Source organism: Bombus huntii, chromosome 12 (genome assembly GCF_024542735.1).
Source record: "Bombus huntii isolate Logan2020A chromosome 12, iyBomHunt1.1, whole genome shotgun sequence".
Lineage (NCBI taxonomy): Eukaryota > Metazoa > Arthropoda > Insecta > Hymenoptera > Apidae > Bombus > Bombus huntii.
Genome location: NC_066249.1, coordinates 10,083,062 through 10,106,894, shown reverse-complemented (window position 1 = coordinate 10,106,894; position 23,833 = coordinate 10,083,062). Strand labels below are relative to the sequence as shown.

The 23,833-nt window shown below is 38.4% G+C and overlaps 1 protein-coding gene and 1 long non-coding RNA gene across 7 annotated transcripts in view; one reads left to right on the top strand and one right to left on the bottom strand.

Annotated features, from left to right (window-relative positions):
• Window positions 1-2,379: 2,379 nt before the first annotated feature.
• LOC126872192 (hemicentin-2-like) overlaps window positions 2,380-23,833 on the top strand; it is a 548,719-nt gene continuing 527,265 nt past the window's right edge. For 5 of the 6 annotated variants that reach the window (XM_050631841.1, XM_050631836.1, XM_050631837.1 and 2 more), the window contains exons 1-2: window positions 2,380-3,418; window positions 13,932-14,555. In XM_050631841.1, the coding sequence (XP_050487798.1) occupies window positions 14,450-14,555 (106 nt within the window). In that variant the 5' untranslated portion in view covers window positions 2,380-3,418; window positions 13,932-14,449. The remainder of the gene's footprint in view (window positions 3,419-13,931; window positions 14,556-23,833) is intronic. The other variant, XM_050631835.1, reaches the window with a different exon arrangement.
• LOC126872235 (uncharacterized) lies at window positions 4,412-6,117 on the bottom strand. The gene is made up of 3 exons (XR_007691924.1): window positions 5,727-6,117; window positions 5,343-5,650; window positions 4,412-5,196 (listed from the first exon to the last, which is right to left on the bottom strand). It is a non-coding gene; the product is annotated as an uncharacterized LOC126872235 (long non-coding RNA).

Here is a 23,833-nt window from a genome sequence, read left to right as displayed (position 1 = left end):
AACGGATCCGTGTTTTACGCTCGAGGGCGTTGAAAACGCGTTGGGTAAGGAGTTAATGAAAATACATAGCCCCCAATAAGACAAAATAATCGCTCGTTCAATTCGTTTGCTCCTCGAGCATTCCTTTTCCTACTTGTTCCTTTATAATTCTAAATCGTACAATAAAATCCTCGTATTTATTTTCTCTTATCTTTCCCTTCTTGTTTCAGTTTTACATACAGTATTGTTGAAGTGTTTAGGCCACTTGTAATAGCGATTTGGTTATAATAACTAGCGACGTTTTTAAGAAATATTTCTACATGGAATGCTTATACACAAACGAATCTTTAGATACATACTACCTTTGTGATATTATTTGGTTGTAGCCTTTTTCGTTACATAAATTGTTTAGGAATACTTTGGTAAATAAAATCGCAAATTAAATTTTATTTAAGCTTCGAAACAAGTATAAAACAATTTTAAGAATTGAAAGAAACTTGTAATAGATGTTTGAAACATTAAAAAATAGAGCAGATAACACAAAATGAATTTGTGCAAAATTGTTTCACAAAATTTCAGGAAGAATTCTTTGCATAGAATATTAATTATTTCAAATTAATCAATCGTTTCCTAAATTGTCAATTCATGTTGACATTTGTTGAAAAGTGACGACAAATTTAAAAGAACACTGGAGTATCTATATATTCAGTCATGAAGATAAAACATTTCCGTTTGGCAAGTGGTCTGAGACTTTTGTGCAGTATTATGTTCCCACCTTTATTTTCTCATCTCCATTTTCACAAGTACTTTTTCGAAAACACACATTACATCGTTTTCATCTTAATTAGAACGAAATCGTGACTTTCGCGTGTGATAAAAGCAATGAAATATAAATAACTTAAAAAAAAAAATTCTGTAATTTCTAGCACCGTTGCCCGACCGAATAATTTTTTGAAGGTTCTTTTATTGTTACGAGGACACAATGACGCGTCGCGAACCCCTTTTTGGTCGCATTAACAGCGGCATTTCGGTTCGTGGTGTTGCACGATAAAATAAAACATTTCGTGAAATAACGAAGCCACTGATGCGTCCACAAAAAATATACATACCTATACACATGTAAAGGTATGCGCACGTATGCCAAAGTGCGTATGTGTGCACTCTTCCGTCGTGCTGCCATCATGAACGAACATCGGTTTAAATTGGACACATGTTTTGCATTAGCGGCGCCATTTTCGGTGTATACGATCTCACGAAAAATCTACATTTTCGAACACCTCGATACATTACCGCATCGAATCTGCGCTGGGTTATTCGACGGAACGTCGATCGGCGACGAAACGTTTCCCGTTATCTAAACTGGACCACCGGTTCGTTGGAATTTGACGAATTACGTACATTCGACGAAATTAATCTTGCCTCATTCAGAATGCTTCAATAAAATAGGTTTAACTGAATTGGTAAATTACTGCACATTCTTGTCATTTTTATGAAATACATCCAAAGTGATGTTAACGTTAGATAGGGAGAGTTAATGATTGGTTTGTAATTAATATTGATGCATATTAGTATGATGCACTGTTATAACTAATACAGTTAGAATACTAATATTCAGATATTTCTGTCCGTATTTGAAAGCTATTCATTCATTAGGAAGCCTACAATTAGTCGATTATTTTCCAAATTTCGCTCAAACAAGATATTCTAAGCTGAACCGATAGTATGTAAATAACGTAAAATAAACGAAGGCGGTAGTTTATAATATTTATTATTATACGCATCTGTCGAAATTCTTCGTCCCTAATTCCGTTACAAAAAGCAACCAGCATACTCTCTAAACTTAATTAAAATAGAAACGTTAGAACCTCGCGTAAAGGAATATTGTTGAAAAATCTCTTAGCACCATCTAACCCATCCTATAGAAAATCTCATAACGCAAATTAAAACAGGTAAGAGTCCATAACACTTCTCGTCGTACGTGTTCTCCATTATAATTATCCCATTAAAGCTATCAAAACCGCCATCAAAATATAATCCAACGAGAATCACCCGAAATCTAAATCTGCACAAAGAAACAACTTTGAAAAATCGCCCGGAGTAGATACGTGATTTCGCAATGCGATCTACCGAGCGAGACGCAGTAGCATCCCCGTGCTCGGACACTGGGTGTCGTGCGTGGAGTTGAGCACATGCATCCTCGAAAGCCGCGACAAGGAAATCTCGTGGCTGGAGGCGGTTGGGGCTGGCCGTGGGCCCATCGGTCTCCCGGCGGTCGCGTCCTCCGGCTGTCGGCGTTCGTGGCTGTTCGGCTCGATTCGGGCTTTTCCGGGCGCGCTCCATCGGGGAGGCGGCGCGCGCCTTGTGTCTCACGGAACGCGTCTCTCAGTGATTACCGTGCAGTCCTTGCGACAAGACCTAAGGCTTCATTTGCTACTGCTTCGATAACAGGGGGTTGACCGCGCGCGCGCCACAGGAACACATCGAGCGAACGATACAAGTATCGCCGCGCGAAATCGCTTCCTTTATCCAGTACTGGTCGTCCTTCGCGGTTAAAACAGCCGCAAGAGTAAAAGAAATCGAGCGTATGCGATCGCGCGCCAAATTGAGTCGAATTGGAATATACACAGTGATCAAAGTGACACGTCGGGAACACTTGTTCGTTATACTTCTTCGTGTTACCAGAACAAAGTTTTTGTCAAAGTTTTTATAAAGATAAAGGGAAACGTGTATGATCGAATTGGTCATATTGACTAATAATATTAAGGTTGATCGACGGATTTGAGTTGATTAATTTGTTACATTAAAGGAATGTGGTAATCAAGTTCCGCTAATATCGTGCTGTCTCATGGGATAATGGATCTGTCGCGTGGCGAGGGTCGATGGACAATAGGCCCGGCAGCTTGACGGGTCTTGTGACAAGCTACTCCAGCGACGGATCACAAGGCTACTATGTGGTACACACGCGCGTTAATCGCGCGAGATCGATCTTTCCAACTTTTCAACAAGTTGTAACGCATCAGGTACGCCGGTTAATTCTTCCCTCGGAGAACGATTATTCGTATTCGGATTCGGATTGTGCTACTTGTGTGTGCGTGTGTACTCGAAAGAAGCGCGGACCGGGGGTGGAGTATTTTATCGATACCCTTCGTATGACCCGGAAGAATCGTAGGACGATGTTTCTGTTTTGAGTTGTAGTGAATCATTGATGAAAGAAAAAGTTTCTCGGTGACTTTCGATAGCGAGCAAGATTAACGAGTTGTTAATTGATCAAGAAAAAACAATTTTCAACAACGTTCTTCAAACCGGCATCCCTTAGAAACCATTAGAAAACTTTGGAAACAATTTTTTTGGTGAAAATTGTGTAACGTGGTTTGACGATCGTCAAAGCTTCGACTGTTGCAGCGTTCTCAGAGAAGCGATTGACTGTGGAAAGGAACAGGTAAGCACGCCTCCAGAGAGCTCTGGGAATTTGTGAGTGAACACTTCACCGTGAACTCGTGTCGTTCGTGATATAATGGGGTACTCGAGGGAATACGAGTGTTACTCTTTTGAATTTTGTCGTGTATAGGGATGAAAATAAGTTTGTTCTTTGCGATAGATCTAGTTGGTCAGGGGTGGTCACGGACATCGTCAACGTTCTCCAGATCCGTCGGGTGTCCACGTTTCTTGTTCTACTTACTGGTATGACTCCTAAGAGCGGTAACATAAAATATTAAAATATCAGGAGACGAACGTTAGAACTGTCGAACTTAACGTTTTCATCATTCTTTTATCCACTTATTTAGTGAGATAATGAGAAGATATTGCGTCTTTTCACTTTGACAAATGGAGGCATAATTGAAATAACAACGCAAACCACTTTCATAACAACCTTTGCAAAATATTTTAGGACATAATGAGAAGTTATTGTATCTTTTGACTTTGATCAATGCTGACACAATTGAAGACTTCATCGAAGCTGTTGACTCTACTCTATTTTCGCAATTTCCCCTTCTATTTGCATGGCAATATAATTAGAAGATATTTGATGTTTCGGAGAATTCTCAGTGGAATTTCCTCTGTCTGTATGTGGGTGGAATAATAGTTGTGCCACGATGTTAAGAATAATTAATAGCTTTAACTAATAAGAGAAATACAGGTTATTATTTAGTCGTTTAATTAAGCAGGATGCATAGATTGTACCAAAAGGTTATTTAAATATTAACGCTACAATAGCAGTTTTCGTTTTCTATGTATTGAGCATAACAAATTTCAATTTATTCTGTCAGTCCTTTGTTATTAATTGGATTACATTATTAATTGGATGTCTCTAAAGTGGAAACTTCTAATCATAATCATGCAATTAAAAATTAATATAAATCAGTACCATATTAATTACCGACAGAACTAAAGGGATAAAGTCTAAATAAATTCTATACAGTCATTCACGAAGATCTATTTATTAATGTTTAACAGTTATTAAAGTTCATTTATTAACGTATAAAATAACAATAATTATCTCATAGCAGAATTTCACAAAAATATTTGAACTTAAAAAAACAATATCTGACAAACTGTAGAATATTTTAATATTTTAAAAGAACCCCGTTTTGCTATTAAAGTAAGACACAATATACTAATAGAATATACTAATTTTACGGTGAAATTTGGAGAAATTTTACCTTAATGAAAATAGCCTTGCCATGACGACTCATTATACCTGCATCATGTGTATTTTGTACATTTCGACGACTTGAAGTTTCCCGTAAACACATAATTATTCGTAATATTAATATAGTCATTAGTTCAAGTGATCAAAGACTTTGTCTCATTCGGATTATCTGATACTGATAATTTCCAATCGCGACGATTATTAAGATCGAATTCGCATTAATCAACCGAGTCTTTAACGTCACGAGCCCGCATCGTTATCCGTATCAATTGTAATTGTTAAAACAGGAGAATTACTTCACCCGCTTCATTGTCGCAAAATTTCGAGCAACGGGAGTCGCTCATTTATTGTATTATTATATATACTACCCTTTAACTATGTGCAAAATTCGAGTCAAATTACTAGCTAGAACGTCGCGCACACAGTTCTCCTCGTTAGAGGAGAGCAGCTCACTAAGAACTCCGTTGTGCTCTTGGCATCTGTGGTTCGGAATCCACTTAAAACTTCGGATCCCCGTATAAGTGACCACAGTGGTCGATGTCAGCTAATACGAAGACGCGTGTACACTAGAGGAAAATAGTGATAACGGATTAAAAGAGTGGTTATGATTATCATCACACTACGAATGTCCATGCGATTGTTGGAATTTTAAGAGCACAAAAATGCATAGAATATATACAATTCACGGAATATCCAAAATAAGATAACTTACAAGGTAATTTAGGTAAAGCTATTGGTAGCGTGAAGGTGCAATGACAAGATACGTTTTCTTGGTCCTCCTCGATGTATATATAATCAGAAATTGTATTAGAAACTTTATTAGAAATTTCGAGACTGATGAAAAATTTCCGCGTCTTTACAGATTTATGACCATCTCATCAATAACAAAAATACAAATACCTTATATTTATTATCATATCAAGCGAAGATGGGCCCATTACGTCGCAAACCAATCAAATCTAGTTTTCTTCAACTAGCCTCCCATCCAGTTCCGTACGGCCTCGCATAATATCGAATACGCTAAACAAATTCCTGTCTAAAGTTACATTTCTCCAATTCCTGTCATAAAAGTATAAAATTTCATAGAGATACTCACAGCCTATTTATCACCCACAAAGCAACGAAGTGACAAAGGCAGCAAAATTTCCGTGAAATCGAATTGCAGAGAGAACGATGGAACGAAGGCGAAGCTGGCGATGAAGAGGGGAAGATTTTGTGAAAATCCGGTAAGAGAGAATCGGGAAAACTTTAATTACGGAATTATTCGGAAGTTGGTGGAAATGCCTGCCCGAAACAGAAGGCTTTTCTCGATCGAGGTGTCGTTAATGGAGTAAGATCAGGTTGCCGGGCTCGTTTGCACAATAAGGTGTCGATCAGTCGGAAACAATCATCGCGAATAATAACAGCGAGTAGCGAGAAGCGTGTTCTGTTCGATGGGACGTGCGAGTTGCGGCGTCGTAGTCGTCGGTAGCGGTAGTGGTGGTAGTTCGAGGCGGCGGTGGCGGCGAATTGAATAAGGAAGAATGGCTGTAATTCACGTCGGTCTTTCTGACGTCGCTTCCGCTTTTCTGTCGCGCTTATTCATTTTTACAGCAGTTGTGTCTGATGCGGCGTAAAAGATGCTCACGACCCAGTTTAACAGAGCCGACGAGCGGACGATGTAATTATGATTTAGAGTGGTCGCGCAATTTTTTTTATTCTTTTTCTCTTTTTTTACGCTTTCCCTTTTTGTTTTATTATCCTTCTGACTCTTCTCCTGCTACCCTTCTAGCATTCTACCGCGAGGTTGCACCGAGAATGGAAGATGTCTTTCCGAGCGTGACAACGAAACTCGCGACAAAACCTTGCAAATACCGTTGTTGCATCCAGTTCATACGAACTCTCTTGCTGTTTGTACGTTTTTATTTTTATTCTTTTCTCGTCGTTGTTGCAGAATTGTTTGACGTTTGCACAAACTTTTTGCTTTTTCGCGCTACGCCGGGCTTCTCTTTGCATCCACGTCCACGTTTCGGCGAAAATTTTCAGCTATGTTCGGTGCGTCGTTCGTATAGGTATTGGATCGCCGCATTCGTCATGGGAGAAGTGGATTTAATATAATAGATTTCGGCGTCTCTGAGCTTGGATTTCGATGGCACGGTATTTAGATAGTAATTATAGTTGAAACCTTAGAAAATGGAGAACCATCTCGGGTTTCTGGTCCTCGTACAAGACCCTCAAGGCTCGTATTGTCCTTTGACCCTTGTTGCGGTTAATTTGAGGAAATTAATTCTTCACCATCTAGTAGGGGAAATGACGCGTAGAATTCAGTGGAACCTATTTCGTGAAAATACAATTCGCATTAATTCTCCTAAAGGTTTCTATGAAACAAATCACTCGAAGGAGAATAACGATTAAAACAATAGATAAGAAAGTATTTACCTAATGAAACCACTGTGCTCAATTACGAAGATTCGAAAAAGGAGAGACGTGTTCCAATTAATCGAAAGTAATTTCAAGAAACAATTACTCGAACTGTTCAAACAACTTTCGAAAGAAACAAGGAGTTCCAATCGTTTCCTTTACTTTGCAATTGTCGGATCTTGACAGAAATCGACAGAAAGTGTCATTCTGAAGATTATTCTCCGAAATTAGCATTTCAATTAATATTCATCTTATTCCGAGATGTCGGTAGATAAATAATCAGCAAATTTACGCTGCCACGGTCGATAACGCGACTGCGTGGCATCGTTACTATTTTGATATCTACCTGTCCCAGTGAAACTGTAGTCAGATAATTCCAGTACTTTTAAATACAGAGGATTCAATTAATAAACATACATACGCCGTTATGTCGAACGTTCGATAACCGATATCTCATGGTTAGACCGCGGAATTTTATGCACTTATAGGAAATTTGAAAGCGCAAAATTGCACAAGATGCGCATAACTTGGAAAGGTATATAAATTATCCGAAATATAGTGCTCTTTATAATATTTGTTGAGTAAAATAATTGTCCATTGAGGTCTTGCTTTTTAAATTATATGCTCAAAAATATGAAATTGCATAAAAATTTGCAATCTATTCTTGGGTAAACGTTGTTTCACTAAGAGCCTGACTACGCAAATTCCACAAAGAAACGGACGCTCGAATAATTTTCTAAATTGGACAACTCCGTGCACGATTCAATAGCGTAGCGTTTTTCGAAAAACGACATTAACTCATAAGAAGACAATTTCGCCGAGTTGTTCGACGTTTCTGTTTCCAAGTTCGCACGTTGTACGACATCAGAAAAGTATCACGATACCAGGAATCGTTATAGTAGAGTCGAACGAAGGCAAATTAGACACTTGTCGCTGGTTAACCAGCAATTTTCTTAAAAGAGGCTCGCTATCGAAGAAACAATTTAGCCCGTCTGTGGACGCAAATAAGAAGGACTCATTCCATTCGAAGGACACAGTCGTTTGTCGGTGCAATTCCACCTGCCTCGAATCCATTGTGAACCCCGTGATTTTCAGCGGTTCATTTTGCGTTCGAGCGTGTCAGATCAAAAATGGTGAACTGCTATTCTTTTTTTTCTCACGTGTATTCATTATGATTCTTGTGATTTGAGGATATCGTTTGTGGTTTTCTTTCGATGAAGATTTTACACTTATTGTGTAATCGATTGGTCAATCTTTTTCAAGAAAGATGATTTCGTGCGAATCGTTGAGCCTAGTATAAAGTTTTTGTTAGCGTGCAGATAATATCGTTGAAAATACTGGAGAAAGTATTATCAAATCATTAAGAATGTAACATTGTTTACAGTAATGAAAAAGTATTATCTACTAACACGGGAACCCCGCAAACCGATTCACGCCAATTTTAATGAAACTTTGTATAAGTATTTTTTATTTTATAATAAACAATATAATTATATATATAATATTTTATAATATAATTTTATGATATAGTATAATTGGGCCTAGCTAAGAATTTAGTCTCAATTTGTTCGTGCCCGTTATTAAGAGAGAAATCAACTCTTCTATTCGAGTCAGCCCTTGTATGTAAGTGCTTATAAATCGTAAACGACAAAAGATATCAAAAGGCGGTTGAAATAAAAGTCATAAAGCCATAAATGTCTCGAGATTCATAAAGCCGCGCGAGAGTTGTTTTTTTTCGAAAAACTAGTTTTTTACGATGATGGCATAAAGAATAACTTTTCCAAGAAATTTTTCACACAGATTTATAGGTTTCAAGATACGATATAACTTTTATTTGAACTATTCTTTTATATCCTTTGTCGTTTACAATTTATAAGGACCTACATACTCGGGCCGGCTTGGATAAGAGGGTTGATTTCTGCCTTAAGGTAAAACACAAGCACGAACGAACTACGGCTAAATTCTGAGTAGGTCCAAAGAACACTTGTGCAAAGTTTCATCAAAGTCGGTGTGTATCGGTCAAGGGAATACCCATGTAAGAGCATAATATTGTTGAATGTACCGAAGAAGTATTATTATAAATGTGATATTTTTGAAAATATTGAAGAATTATTTAGAATATAAAACAGCTAGACTGCGTATGTTTATACATTAAAAAAAAAATTTAAGTTGCAAAAATGCACGACGTAATACGAGAATAACATATAAAATATACAAAGTAAAGCATACACGTGGCAATATTTAAAGTGAAACGAGTCTCTGCGTATGTTTCATTTTTTAAATCACTCTCGTAAAAGTATGAATTCGCATAAACATCCACAGTCTAACAATAACTACTCGTATTTATAACCCTATACAAAGCACCTTACCCTTGTCAACCACGACAAATAAATCACTTTCGTAAGCCGATGACAGAGAAGAGAATCACGTCGTTTCTACGCCCTTCATTTATATTCCTTTTAATATTCGACGAGCGCGTTGGCGAATTTGAAGCACGTCCTGCGTGTGCTGTTAGCGTGCCAAGGATGGTGAAACGTAGTCGACGACTGTTCGGAACAACGGCTGGGCCGAATTCGTGAATGAGGATCGTCGTCGGGAAGCGCATTAAAATTCGAAGAATATTCATAAAGTGCGCGCGCGCGCGCTCTAGTGAACGAGCGCACAGCCGCAAGAGTGCGACGGACAAAAGACGGAAACCCAGCTCTCAGGCTTTTCCTGAGGCCTGAAAGACTGACGTTGCATTTGGGGAGTGCATATCTGGTGCAATCGAATTCCCGTGGCCGTCGCCGTCGGATTCGCCTATTGTCAAACCAACCAGCCCCTCTCTCTGCTCTCCTGCTACGCCCCTTATTGCGCCAGCACGTTTATGGGACAGAGAGATCGGGTGAAGAGAGGATCGTTAGGGTTCAATCTCTGAGCCCCTCGAACTGACCGCCGAATAGTTGCGCGCGCGTCGATGCATTTACATGGAAATCTCGAAGCGGTCGCCTCGCTCTCTCTCTCTCTCTCTCTCTCTCTCTTTCTCGCTCTCTCTCTCTTTCTCTCTCTTTCTCTCTCTGGTCGATTACATTCCGCGCATTAGGACGGTTCGTCGTCCATCCTGACCTCTCTTAAGAATTCGAGGAATTTTAGCGCAATCCGTGCTTCAGAATATTTTGTCAATTGAGTAGGATTCTGTTCTTTGGTTGAGAGAAGAAAGAAGGTTACTTTGTGTGAGAGATTTGGTACGTAGATATTTTGAAATAATCTGTGAAATTCTTGCGAACTCAGGTTTTTCTACGCTTTAATATCATTATTGTAGTAGTGAGAGCATAGTTGCTGGGTGCCAAGCGATCTTTGTATACACAACATACGTATCATTGCAAAAGAGACAATGTTACAAATACTATTTTTTAAATGCATATCAGAAATTTATGTTTTATGTCATCTTCGTAAAACAAATGAACTTGTGGTAATAGCAGGTCATTCGTATACTTACGTAATGAAATTAAGAATTTGATAAAAAATGAACGTGATCAGTCAGGCTTTTCGAGAGGCTTGCATTACGAACGAGTCGTTCCAAAACAACATTGACCAACTTTACATGTAAATTGGTAACTAGTTATACGAATTCTACCGTATAACAGTTCATACGTGTATATGGAAATCTCACGTTTATAGCTGAATTCTAGTTGAAGATCTCAAATTCTCAGACCCAGAGAGGCGCAAGAATCATTTCGAACAGAAAAAAACTCATACTAACGCCCCATCACATAAACATTGTGTTCACGTTTGTTAAATTCTAATATGACCGAATTATCAAACAAAAGGCAACCCTTGACGCTTTTTCGAAATCGGTATCATCTGATAGTATCGCCAGTCCCTAAAACCTTGGCTATGCCGAATTTCCCTGGCAACCTCGTACACACGGCAAACCCAACCTCCAAAGGGTCTCGCGTTGAATGTGAAAAAAGAACAGCGAACGACGCGACCGTTTTTCGAAAAGCGGCCTGGCGAAAAACCAGGACGCGATTACACCGAATGCATAACGTCAGCAAGCGACACATAGGGGAATATAAAAAAAAAGAAAAAAAAGAGAAAGAATGGAGAGAGAAAGAGAGATATCGTCTCGCAGCAGCAGACTGTAATGGGTGTGCAATCGCTGTTGGAACTGAATACGAGACCTTGCACGCGCGAGAAAGGAAAATCAGTAGAATGGAATTGGTCTGTGTGTGTGTGGGAGTAAAACATTGAAAGAAAGGAAAAGGAAAGAGAGAAGCGTGTGCGTTTGGGGGTTGTGAAACGCGTGAAAGAGCGAAAGATGGCGGCAGTACAGGGGAGTCGGATGGGATTGGTGAACATGAATGGTGGCGCGATCGGGTGAAATTTCACGTGTTAACGTTTGCAAGCTCGATATCAACGGGCGCTGTATTCGTGATATTGCGCCACACACGAAAAGAAACGCCTTTCAACGAAGGATTCGGTGCGCCGTGAAGCTCTCGCGAGTCTTGCGATAACGAGTTTTCAACTTAGTTTTTGTCCCAGACGAGTTACCCGCTCGAATCGAGAACCATGCTGTTGGTTAAGAAGCAGCCGAGTTCGAGGGTTGGTGATGAAGTAGAAGGATAGGAGACAATGGGAATTTTCGTTGGCGAAATATTGCTTCTGAAATATACGTTTACCGTTGTGGTAGAATAATAATATCGATATTTTGATTTTGTTAGGAGAAGTAATTGATTTAAAGATCTTTACTAAGTATTTACGAACAGTTTACTGTTGAAATAGAGAAACGTGGAAAAAATGTTTCGATAAAAATCCTGAACGATTTTCCTGAATATGTATTTACATGGTCGTTATGAAGAACAATTGTTGATTCCAAGAATTTCGTGGATCTGAAAAAAATGAAAAATAGTGAACAGACAGGTTTTTATGAATAGCGTGTATGCAGGGAGTATTTGGGTGATAATTAGTCTGTGGATATTTATACATTTATGGGAAATTTAAGTGTAAAAAATATATAAATAGCATAAACAATCTTCTAATATTATGAGTATTTTTTCCCTTATCTTAACAAGTTCCATTTATTTAATTTTATTCCTTATTCCGTCGGAATTGTTCCTCTTGAGAAAAATGATTTTACATCATACTCAGACGATGATCAAAGGATAATTTTAATTGTTGTTGGACGATTCGATTTTTGAGCTGAAAGTTACGATTGGTGCAAAAGGTGGAAAAGTCCTAGTTGAATTTCAGATGGATCGATCAGCAATACAAATAGGTCACAACGGCGTTTCGTTTTTTGATTTAAATTACTAATTAGGATGTTGATCTTTTGCGCGCTTTTTCGATGATGCGTTTCATTTTCAGATCTTTCATTCGCAAACCACTTCGTGTATCGGCGTGTTACAAATCGTTAACGCACAAAGCCCACTCGATCTTGCATTGATAGTTTTCAATTTACGTGAAACGTGTCCGTCTCCATTGTCCGCAAACGCGAAATTCTTCTGGCAGATCGGTATCCCTTTTTTCAAATAGGATTTGACTTTTAGGATGCATTTCTTTAATTATTTGTCACCATTCTTCTCCGGTTAACAGCATCTTTTTTCTTCAAGTAATGCATTTCCAAGCGAAAAACATTACAGAATGCTAATTAATTAGTTCCTTATTATGCACGTGTTGAAATGCAGCAAAAGCAGTTTTAACTACAAATGTGTCAAGTAAAGGAACGAGGAGAGCTGTTAAATTGAAAAAAATTAATTAGTGAAAGAGGTAGAAAAAATTGAACAAGAAGAAAAGATTATGCTACATCGTTCAAAGTGAGAATGAACTTCCCCTGGCAGTCCTACGTTACCTAACCCCAATCAATTAGCATCTGTTTAAGGTTCTCTTTCCTTTTGAATTCTCCGAACGGATGCTTTTACACTTTCCGCGAACCCTTTTATAAGTCGAGCCCTCGTTTAACATCAAATTCAGAATCGACAAAGAAACTTTCGCTGCAATTCAATACTATTGCATTAATTGATATTCAATGAAATACCTATTGTATGGCCAATCGAATGAACCCAAATTAGATTTTAATCGAGCCAAATCGAATTCTGCTTTCAATTATAATTTCGATCTTTTACATTTACTAGATACCGAATTTAATATTCTCCAGATCTAAAAATAAGTTCTTATTCTACTTCTCTGAAATCTAATTTTCCTTATTCTTTAGTGTTTCAATATTCTCTATTATTACATGAAAACTTGAGAGACAGCAACGGTGGTCAAAGCTGTTACAAAGAATAGAAAGAAGAAAATAAGAAAAGCAAAAGTCATTAAAAAAAGCATAAAACTTGTACGAAAGAAATTAATACGAAAACTATACGAACAAAAACTATAATGTAAGGAACAGTGTATACACAGTGGCTACAAAAAATATTTGCACACATTTTCTAATGAAGACATTTTTTGTCAGGCTCTTCATTTTATTCTCATAGTACCTACCACATCTTTTCAGTCATCTTTTTGTGGATTGAATCGATAAAAGTACGGAAAAATTTATCGTTACTTAAAATTTTCTTCCAATAAACAAAATTCCCGTGAACGTAGTTCTACTGTAAATAAATAAAAAAAACTACAAAATGGAAAATTCGATTACACCAATATACACCATACACCAATAACATTATTGGAAACAACGTAAAACACATCTAAAGATTTTGACAGAAATGACATAGCATAATCGTTTAATCCCACAACGCAGATCTGGTATAAGGGACGAGATATCCGTCACGTGGGCCACGTCAATTGAATTTCATAAAAGCTATTTGCGTTCGTCGGTTGGTCGTTGACGGCATTTGATCGTCGTAGGCGACGCAGTCTCTCGTCCATCTTCCTGTATCTTTCGATCTAAACGCGCGGCGATTTTTTCTGTTCGAAGGTGGTGAGCAACGCGAAACTCCTGAAAAAAAGAAGAAAGGGGTTACGTGAAGTTGCTGCAGAAACAACTGAAGAACCGTGCGCGTGGTGACGAGGACGCACGTGCTAACGCGGGACAGAGCGAGCCAGAGAGAGTGAAGTAAAGGAAGAGGGTGGTGGCAATCGACGGATGAGAGTTTGAGTCGCAGAAAGTGGTTTGGAGTAGAGACTGGCGCGAGTTAGCTCGGCGAAAAGAGAGGTGGAGGAGCGTCGGAAGCACGGAGCCGGCTAGAAGAGGAAGCTTCGCTGGGAAAAAGAAAAAAAACTCGAATCGGTAGCACGGGTAGCCCGTGGCTCTCCGTGTGCTTCATCGTTGTGCAAAAGGGGGATCGTCGTTTCAAAAGGAAAAGGACAACTTGTGTGCATCGTCGAGGGAGAAGAAGGAGAGAGATAGAGAAGGGAGAAAAGGGTGAAAGGAGAGACGTGTGTCGTTGACGTGACTACGAGTGACGTGACGTGACGTGACATCGAGGCGTCGAGATGCTCCTGGATGAGATGGCCGCCTCCGTTCACACGCTCCTGTCATTTCTTCTCGTCCTCGGTGCTTGTACGCTGTGCCGCGGCAGGATCACGAATCAGGAGATAGGTGAGTGGAAAAATATTGCCAGCTTGCTTCTTACGAAGTGATGTTACGAAACGCTTTCCGCGCGTTTGCTTCTTACGCTTCCCGAACATGGATTCGCAAGAATGGGGGTGATATCTTTTGGGGTGGTTAGCGAACGACGCAGTAAAGGGGAAATCTGTTTTCCTTTCGACGTACTACCCTTACACTTGAGTCTTCGATCTCAGGTTTTTTCCTTTTATGTCTGTGTTTTAAGTGATCGATTTCATGGATTTGTTGATTCGTATTATTACGAAATTTTCATGTTCCCTTCGAATCGATTGTAGATCAAATACCGTATATTCTATTAAGTGTTTCATTCATTATTTGAGAACAGTGTCTCATCAAGCCCTTTAATTTAAAAACTAAGAAGAATCTAAATTAGCTGACTATTTTGCATGACTTATAAGGGTGACTTTATCGAATTATACAAATTTTATGGAAATAGTCAATCGCAAATTATTGCACCAAAAATAATGATGAATATACCACAGACTTAAATGTACCATGTACAACGTAACGTACAATAGAATAACAATCAACACTGCCAGTTTTAAAAAAACATACTGTAATTCACATATAACGTCTCCATTGTTAAAAGATGATATCAATACTGTATGACCTGTTTCCTTCTTCATTTGTTAACAATTTTTACACGTTCGCATTTCAGAAAGCTTTCGATCGAACCCAGTATTATCTATCCGAATCGCTCATTAGTTTCGCGTCATTAGTTTCGAAGTATTCGTTTGCGGGGGAGTAAAAATCAGGGCGAGAAATTGCGAGCCACGACAACCTGTGGCTTTCTCGCATCGTTCTTTGATGTTTCGGTGCGATCTCGCCTAAATAATTAACCGAAAAACTAACTTGAAATCACGGTGTTATGCTCTGATCATTGCATGAACTTAATTAATTATCGTGTGATGCAAGCTGTTCGCGCGTATCCCTTCGTTTCCAGCATGTCTCACGTACAACGTGTATAATTACGTCAACTGGAACTTCGCTGCATAAAGGGCTATAAAATTCCATCATTCTTGTTTCCGTTCGCCAACATATTCACGGAGGATTAATTAGCAAACCAAATAACTGTACGGCATCATCACGTTCTTTTGTACCATCCGTATTGACCTGTTCATCTTGCTATATCCTTTTCTATTTTGTCTGTTCTTTACCCCTTTTAACCATCGCAGATTTATCAATCACTGCATATATCAACTCGATGTATCAACGTGTATTAACGTTTACGATTCGTTCCGTATTCTCTCGTGAATTGTAAACTCCGTTACCATACCATTTTCGCGATCTCTTATCTCACAAAGTTGAAGCATTGTTTATTTGGTAATTAAATTTTTAATGTGAAGGTGGATCGAAAAGGATTGTTGGTATGAAACTGCACCGAAAGTATGACAACGGGTTAAGTCGATTTTTGTTTCATTCTCTGTGCCGTAGCGAAGTTGTTTTATTTCATAGTTTATTATAAACGTTGTTACACTGCCATTTTTTGCGGATTTCATTCATCCCATAAAGGTTAAGGAATTGTTCCTTTGGTAATTCAATGTAGGGGATTTTTTGAGAAAAATTATTCGGATAAACCTTCAGCAAAGTTATAGTAATGAGTTAAGTGACTGGGTTAAATGTCGAATTTTATTTACTTTTTATTTTTTTACTATAATGACGTTATCTAATTTTGACGAGTCTAACGCAATAAAAGGGAACGAAGGGAATTAAATATCAACGTGAAAAATATTACGTTCGCCGTTGTGTTCATGTTATGTAATAAAGAGAATCGGCTTAACTGGATTTTTTAACATTTTCAGTACATTCGCGGGCAATGCAACCAGAAAATACGTTTCCTCCCCTGCAGGGATTATTTAAATTCGGATTCGTCGAATTGGAAGCAAATTCGAATTTATATTTAATTAACCCTCCGGGGTAAGTTTACGTGAATCGTCACTGACAAACAGGAAAATTGTATTTTAATATGTGAGCGACTTAGTCACGTGCGTTTATTGTCCAAAGGAGAACAGTAACTATTTTTCAAGTTATGAACAATAGCATTTTGCGCTAGAAACACATATCAATGAATCAGCTGACAAACTTTTCTCTCTGTTTCGAAATTTCATTCATATTCTGTCTCATTTGACATGAAATCTGCAAAACAATTAAGTGGAAACCTCGAATAATGATCGATAATACATTTTAATCAAAGTTGAATTATCAATAGAGTGTGGTTGTACGATCCCTATAGATCGTTCTAGTACACACAGGTTGAAAACGAACGTAATCAGAAGGCGATGTAATGTTGAACAAACTGAAACATTAGATGCTTGAAATCCAAAAAACAGTGTAATTTTGAAAACTGTTTTTTAAAGCTGATCCTAACCCTAATCCAAAACGTGCTAAATGTGCTTTAGACACTTATTCGAGGTTGTCATTCAAATCTTTGTCAAAGTTTCATTTTCTGTATTATATTCGTTAAAAGTATGAATTTGTATAAATGACTATACTTTTATGCATGTTTATATTTTTCTGAACATACACGAAGAAATGAAATTTCGATAGAAATTTGTTTCATCTACCAAACGTTATTTGTGCGCATTTTGGTATCTTGAAGTTCCACAAAAATTCGCAGAAATCCGCAGTCTCATAATAACTGCTTGAAGATCGTCACGTGTATACATTCTAATCTAGAAGACATACATGACGAGCGCCGCAATTACGTTAATAACGAGCAGCTCGCTGGTCAAACGACGACACAGGCGACAAATCTGATTGGGGGCATCTGCGAGTATTGCACGCGACTTGGAGGCTACAAAGCGAATCGAATGGAATCGACGCGACCACGTGGCCGCGTTTGCGGCCAGGGTGAAATTCGCAGGATCAAAGGCGGTTTCGTGTCCCTCGAGGCAGGCTCGATTCGCGGCTGTAACGTCATTTTGGCAAACAATCGGCCGTCCGTGTGGCCGTATCGCGCGGATCTGCCCCGCGCCGGGACTGCGATCACGAGCGGAGCGGAGCGAGCCGCGCGACGAGCCACGACGAGAGCGGTCTCGTTAGAACCGCAATGGGTAAACGAGTTAAAAACCCCCCACCTTTCTCGTATTTTCGCTCGCGAGCAACGAAATTACATGACCGGTGTATTCTGTGGCTTTTGCCGCTAGACGATTCAATTTGCGCATTAGCCGCGACGGCGCACAATGCTTCGTTCCGTATAAATAAAGTGGAACAAAAAGAAATTAAAGCGGCCGTCCTCGCCTACGCTGCCGCGAGCATCTGTCTTTACAAGGATTGCCAAGGATTCAATAGGATGAGGGACGTAGTTTAGCTATTTCTTTGCTCGCGTTTTTCTGGTGCTTTTTTTCTTTTTGGCACATTTTGTTTTTTTTTTTCTTTCGATTATCTATTTTTTTTTCTTGGGTGGTTTATTCGTTGTTTATCTCGTTGATGGAATAAGGGTGCGTTATATATGCAGGGTGTGGTGTGAATTAATCATGTATTTGAATACATACGCGAAATTTGAAAATGCAAAAGATTATAGAATGTATACTATATGAAAAATATACAAAATATGAAAATTACAGTGCTTCCTTTAATATTTGACAAGTGAAATAACTTTCTATCGAGGTTCTACTTTTTTAATTGCATTCTCGAAAATATGAAATTGCATAAAAATTCGCAGTTTAGTTATTACGATGTTTGAGTTGGTGTTGGTGGTTCGAGATAGATATATTTGTACCAAACATTGTATTAAGCGAAGAATCTATTGTAAACGACTTTTAAAAGTGTACCTTTTTCTTTTATATTAGCAATTAAAGTTAGCTTTTGTCTTTTTAAATAGTTTACTCTGAAAAACTAACAAAGATTTAGATGTTATTGATATTTTTGTTGTATTTATTTCACTGGTGGAATGAGGATTTGTACTCGTATATTGGGATGTTATGAGTTTATGGTGTAATTATAGTGAGAATACGTTGCCTGCTGTTTTCCATATTTTTTGGAATTGTAGAAGAACGTATTGTGTCATAAATTCGTAAGTCAGCACATATACGACGAAATGTTTACGAAATGCGAGATATACAATAAACAAATTTACAATAAACAATGAATTTTATGCGATTCTATTTCAGGGTATTTTTGGAATGTTATATTTTTGTCGAATTTTTAGGTAGTGATATTCTTTTATGTATCTTTTAGATGAGTTACAAAAATAAAAATTTGGAGTAATCAAGTTATTTAATTAAAATTGTCGAATTTGTAATAAGTCATCTTTTAATGTAAACTATTATATATTTGTTTCAGTCTGCATGTTCAGTGAAATATGTAGCTTATCTCATAGCTTTATGGAAAATATCCGGGTAATGTTGTTCGGTGTTCACGCGTTATTGCGTAATATTTCATTCAAACGTTGTGTCAACATTAATACCCTGTGGATCTATTTAATTTTAAATCTTCCTGATGTATATATTAATATGCATTCTCCAACAGAATGCATTAATTAATCCTCTCCAACCTAATTATATTTACAATATTCGATATTCATAGAATTTTTACCTACTATCTTTGGGACGCTGATTTTAATAATTAAATTTGCTAAGATCGAAATAGTGACACAAAAATTTTTGGATTTATACTGCGCTAAAAATATCTAAATTAAAAATTAATCTAAATTATTCTAAATATAAAACGCCATAAAGCAGAGTAAATTAAATTCACCCATTCAGCATCGATGTTACTCAACATTGAAATTACCAATTAATTAAACGATTCTATGAAACTTTAATGTGTTACGTTTCTCGTACAAAAATACCAGCAAAGATGTCTTAGCGATTAATATTCGCTGAAAATTAATTTTTTACAAAGTTTAACGATGGTTCGGTCAATGGAAGGGTTAAACAATCCTCTTATAAAAGTCGATAAAACTGAACTCTTATAAAAATCTCGATTCATCTTCTACAACAATCCTTAAAGAGATAATTTTACTATGGGTTTACTATGCCTTGCCACCTACATTTTTGCACATCATGAATCGTTCGAACCATCTTCCTAACACTACATTTAATCTCGATATAAAATCTATTAAGTCGATCGATATGTTGCCGTGTATGGTGACCAAATGACATCGAGTAAGCACGGTAATTAACGTTAACGTGATATCCAGAAGATACGATTTTAATCGGTACCCTTAATTAATGAAATGCTTTCAGTTTACGTAGCGCAGTCAAGTTGTCTAACCACCTGCTCGATCAAGTATCAACTTCCCTTCTCCTTCTCTTTCACTCACTCTCTCACTCACTCACTCACTCACTCTCTCTCTCTCTCTGTCTCTCTCTCCCTCCCTCCCTCTCTCTTTCTCTCTTTTCGACCCTTACTCCTTGTACACTCTTGGATTCCATTGGTTTCTCGGCCCGCTGGCTATAACCATCCACCATCTCTCTTCCTTCCTAAGGACTTTCCTTTACGCTTCGAGGAGCTATAATTACTTCCGTTTCGCCCTCAACATTAAATAAAACATTGCGCATCGCTTAATCGTTCGCTCGAGCGTGTATAACGCGCCGAATCGACTTTGCTTTCGCATATTTAAGTCGCATCCCCCCGATCCTTGACGTCCGAGACCGTGGCGACGTCATCGACGAATTATTGCCTCCTCTTCATCCTCCTTGACTTCTTGTTCGTGACGAAATCTCCGTGGTCGCACATCTTTCGTCCCGACAAAACGGCTAATTGGACGTCTACCTTCAGGCCTAGCGTTTTCTGTGATTCGACATGACTCGAGTCGTTCGCCGGTGCCTATTGTGCTAGTTTCCTAAGAGAGTGGCTGTTTGCCGGCCAAGAGTCGACAGAGAAAGAGTAACAATCTTCACGCGGTCAAAGGACCGTTGGCGTAATAGCTTTAGGGCCTAGAGTCTGAAGTCTAGACTTAATGTGGCACAGGTATGTAAAGAAGAAGGGGAAAAAGTGGTTTTTGTTGGCTCGAAACAGATTGTTGCACCAAGGGTTGGTCATGTAATACGCGCGTTTCACGAGGGCGTGAGTGCTCGCAGCTATTGTCAACCTCCCTTTGCCTTGGTGATGCTTTTAGCCAGTGTCTACGGTGGAATTAGCCACTTAAAGTTTAATTGCCGTGGCGTGGACGAACATTTGCGTTCGGCCGACTTTAATCTCCGCGAATTAAAACTGAAGTTTAACTTTGGTACATTCCATGCTCAACGCATCTGCACCGTGATTACACGAGATTGAGTCGATGTTGTAAGACGAGTGGTTAACAATTCATAAGTTTTTGGTGTGCAGGAAGTTTTATGATGAGGTACATAACAGAGAGTTGATAGGGGATAGCGAGAGGGATTGGGGTTTGTTTTGTAAATAGAGGGTGAATGCTTATGCAAATTTATATTTTTCTGAATCTTCTATTTCTCGTCTCGCAATAAGTAAATTCATGCCGGTAAAACTCTTCGTAAAAAAGTGGTTATTTTAGTGATATAGAGGTTATGCTATTATAATTCATTTTGGCATTCAAATTTTGATACGTACGTTCTTCTAACTTCAACGAGCACTCGAAACTTTCGTTTTAAATTTTCAAGTTTTCATTATTAAAAAAGGTTATTGTATATATGTGTATAGAATTAGTATATTCCTTCCATCATCTCCTATCCACTTCTGTTTAATTAGCCCATATTAGTTAAGCTATTAATCGAATCTACGCGCCTACGATAACCTGTACCTACGTTATAACATAGTTTTAAAATACCGTACCGTACCGATATCAATACTGAAAATCACTTCTAGAAGCGAAGAACTGAATAATGATAAAAATTAAACGAACAATAATTACAAATAAAAATAGGCGCTAATAATCAAACCCATTAAAAGAATTCAAACTCTACACGTACGGTGCAAGGTTTGCAGAATTAAAATTTCCATTTGATACGTGAAATTTTCTTTTATTTCCCGTAATTGCTGCTTCTCCTTAAGAATTTATCTCGAAAGACATCTAAAACAGAGGTGAGATTTCCTTCACAAACGGCTTCTCGATCACCACACTCGCACGACGTTAATTTTCCCACGCAGTTGGTGCGCCACCTGGGGTTGACGGAATCCGTTCTTATTTCAACGAAGTTTTTTCTCGTTAGATGCGTCCACGGCATCATCGCAGACTAGCTAGAGTCGACCAACTTGCAAATTACTTGAACGTGAGCCGCATCGAGCCGCGATCTCCGACGACGAGGGTGAGAGCTTCCTGATCGTAATCTTTTAATTACATCAAAAGAAAGAAAAGGAGGAGTTGAAGAAAGAAGGCAACAAGGAAAGAAACGAAACTTTAATCCACCGGCGAGGAAACAGTTCCAAGCTCTTTGTAGAAAGACACCGATTTCATATTCTCCGTCTCTTTTTCTCGATGGAAACCGTGACTGTGTCCTGAAGACGAGTCGCTATCGTCGTCGACTATCTAAAATAGCGACGATCAAAGTGTAGAATGGAGAAAAGTGCTCGCGAGGCTAATCCAATTAATTCGGCCTCTCGCGAGCCTCAACGCGGAAGGCAATGGTTGGGCAACAAAGCGGAAGCTCGTTATTTCCATTCAAGTTCCAGTCGCTTGGCCGACGAGCTTGGCAGAACCAGCCTGTATCGGTTGTTGTGTTCAACTTGCACGAGACATTTTGTTCGACTTGTTCGAAAGTTACTCGCTTAGGTAAAAACTGCTCGTTGTAATAAATAGACTGGCGCACGAATGTTTTGGTGTTTCGTGTGTAAGTTGGTTAGTTTCGGGTGACTAATCGTGGCACGTGTAACTTGGAGAATTTTAGTTCGTTAAGGGCTCCGAATGGTTTAACTTGGTTTAAGGTGTAAAACGTTGCGCTCGCGTTCCCGGTCAATGACTCTTTGGTGTTGATTTATTTGACAGTGGAACGGTGTTGTTCGTTTTTTCGTCGCTTAGTTTGTCAGGTTTTGCAGATGCAGCAGGAAATTGCATATATACCTTGAGATTGTTTTCTGTGCTTTCCGTTTTTACTATATGGTAGTTAAGAAAGTTTAAAGCGTTATTCAAAGGATGTTGCATTTTTACGGCGTATTATTGGATATGATCATATTTATTCGAATTAGAGTTTTGTCTTTAAATATCATCCTTATTACCTAATGTGCAAAAGAAAGTATCCTTAAAATTGTAAAATTATATGATGATATGAATGAGTCACTTGATTTTGTAGAGCGTACATTTTTTCGTTAGTTTTAATTGTACGTGACAGTGACTGGCAAGAGAAAGAAATTATATAATCGTTCATATAATTCGTATGTAATATTTCCCAGGGGAAATTTCTAAAAGTATTCTGCTAGAAATATAAAAGAATCCAACAAAATTTCCTGGAGAATGATTATTCATATATAACAATTCTTTGCTAATTCATATTTTATGCATACTTTGTACAAAATATGCTGCAATCGTGAAATCTTCGTTTCATCTTTTCCTGCAGATAGGACTTTGTTAATAGAAACCTTTTAATAGAAAATTCTCGAAATTCGCAGCTAAATTTTTTCAAATTCCTCAACAAAGTGCCCATAAATCTTAATTACATCTCTTCACGCATATAAAATTTTCATCATAAGACAATTCCCAATTTAGAACGCTCAAGTTACCACGATTAACAATTATAAAAAGTTACTTCTTTTACACGCTCTAATCACGAAACACCCACTCTTCCATCTTTTCACATATGTTTCATTTTCCCGTTTTCGCAATAGAAACTTCTTAAAATTCTCTGCGTGAATTTTTTAAAAATTCTCCAATAGAACAAACAATGATTATAATAACTACGCCTTTTGCAACAGTCTATATCCAACACACACCCTGCAACTGCAAAACCTCTACTTGCTTTATCACTTTCTCACTACCAGAAGTCTGACTCCGCTTTCGTCGCGACTGCTCGCCGTCCTTGAGAGGCTAGAATCAACGAACCGTGTTTTCAAGCACGACTTTCCTTGGTCGAGTTTCACAGCCCCGACTGGTAACTCTAGTCGGCCGGCAATGACTTATGTGTCCGACTGGATCCGATTGTGGTCAATGTTGGAGGACCGCGGAAGACCATAGAAGACCGTGGTTCAGCCAGCCGAAAAATTTTACGATATGGAATTGATATTCGACTTTGGAGAATTGCACTGGAAACGAGTGGTAACTGGACCGCGAGGTTCGCGAGCTGCGTTTTATAGCAGTAACGGCTCGTGGTAACCGCGTTCAATCGTCCATTAATATCGGCGCACGTGAAACGCGAGTT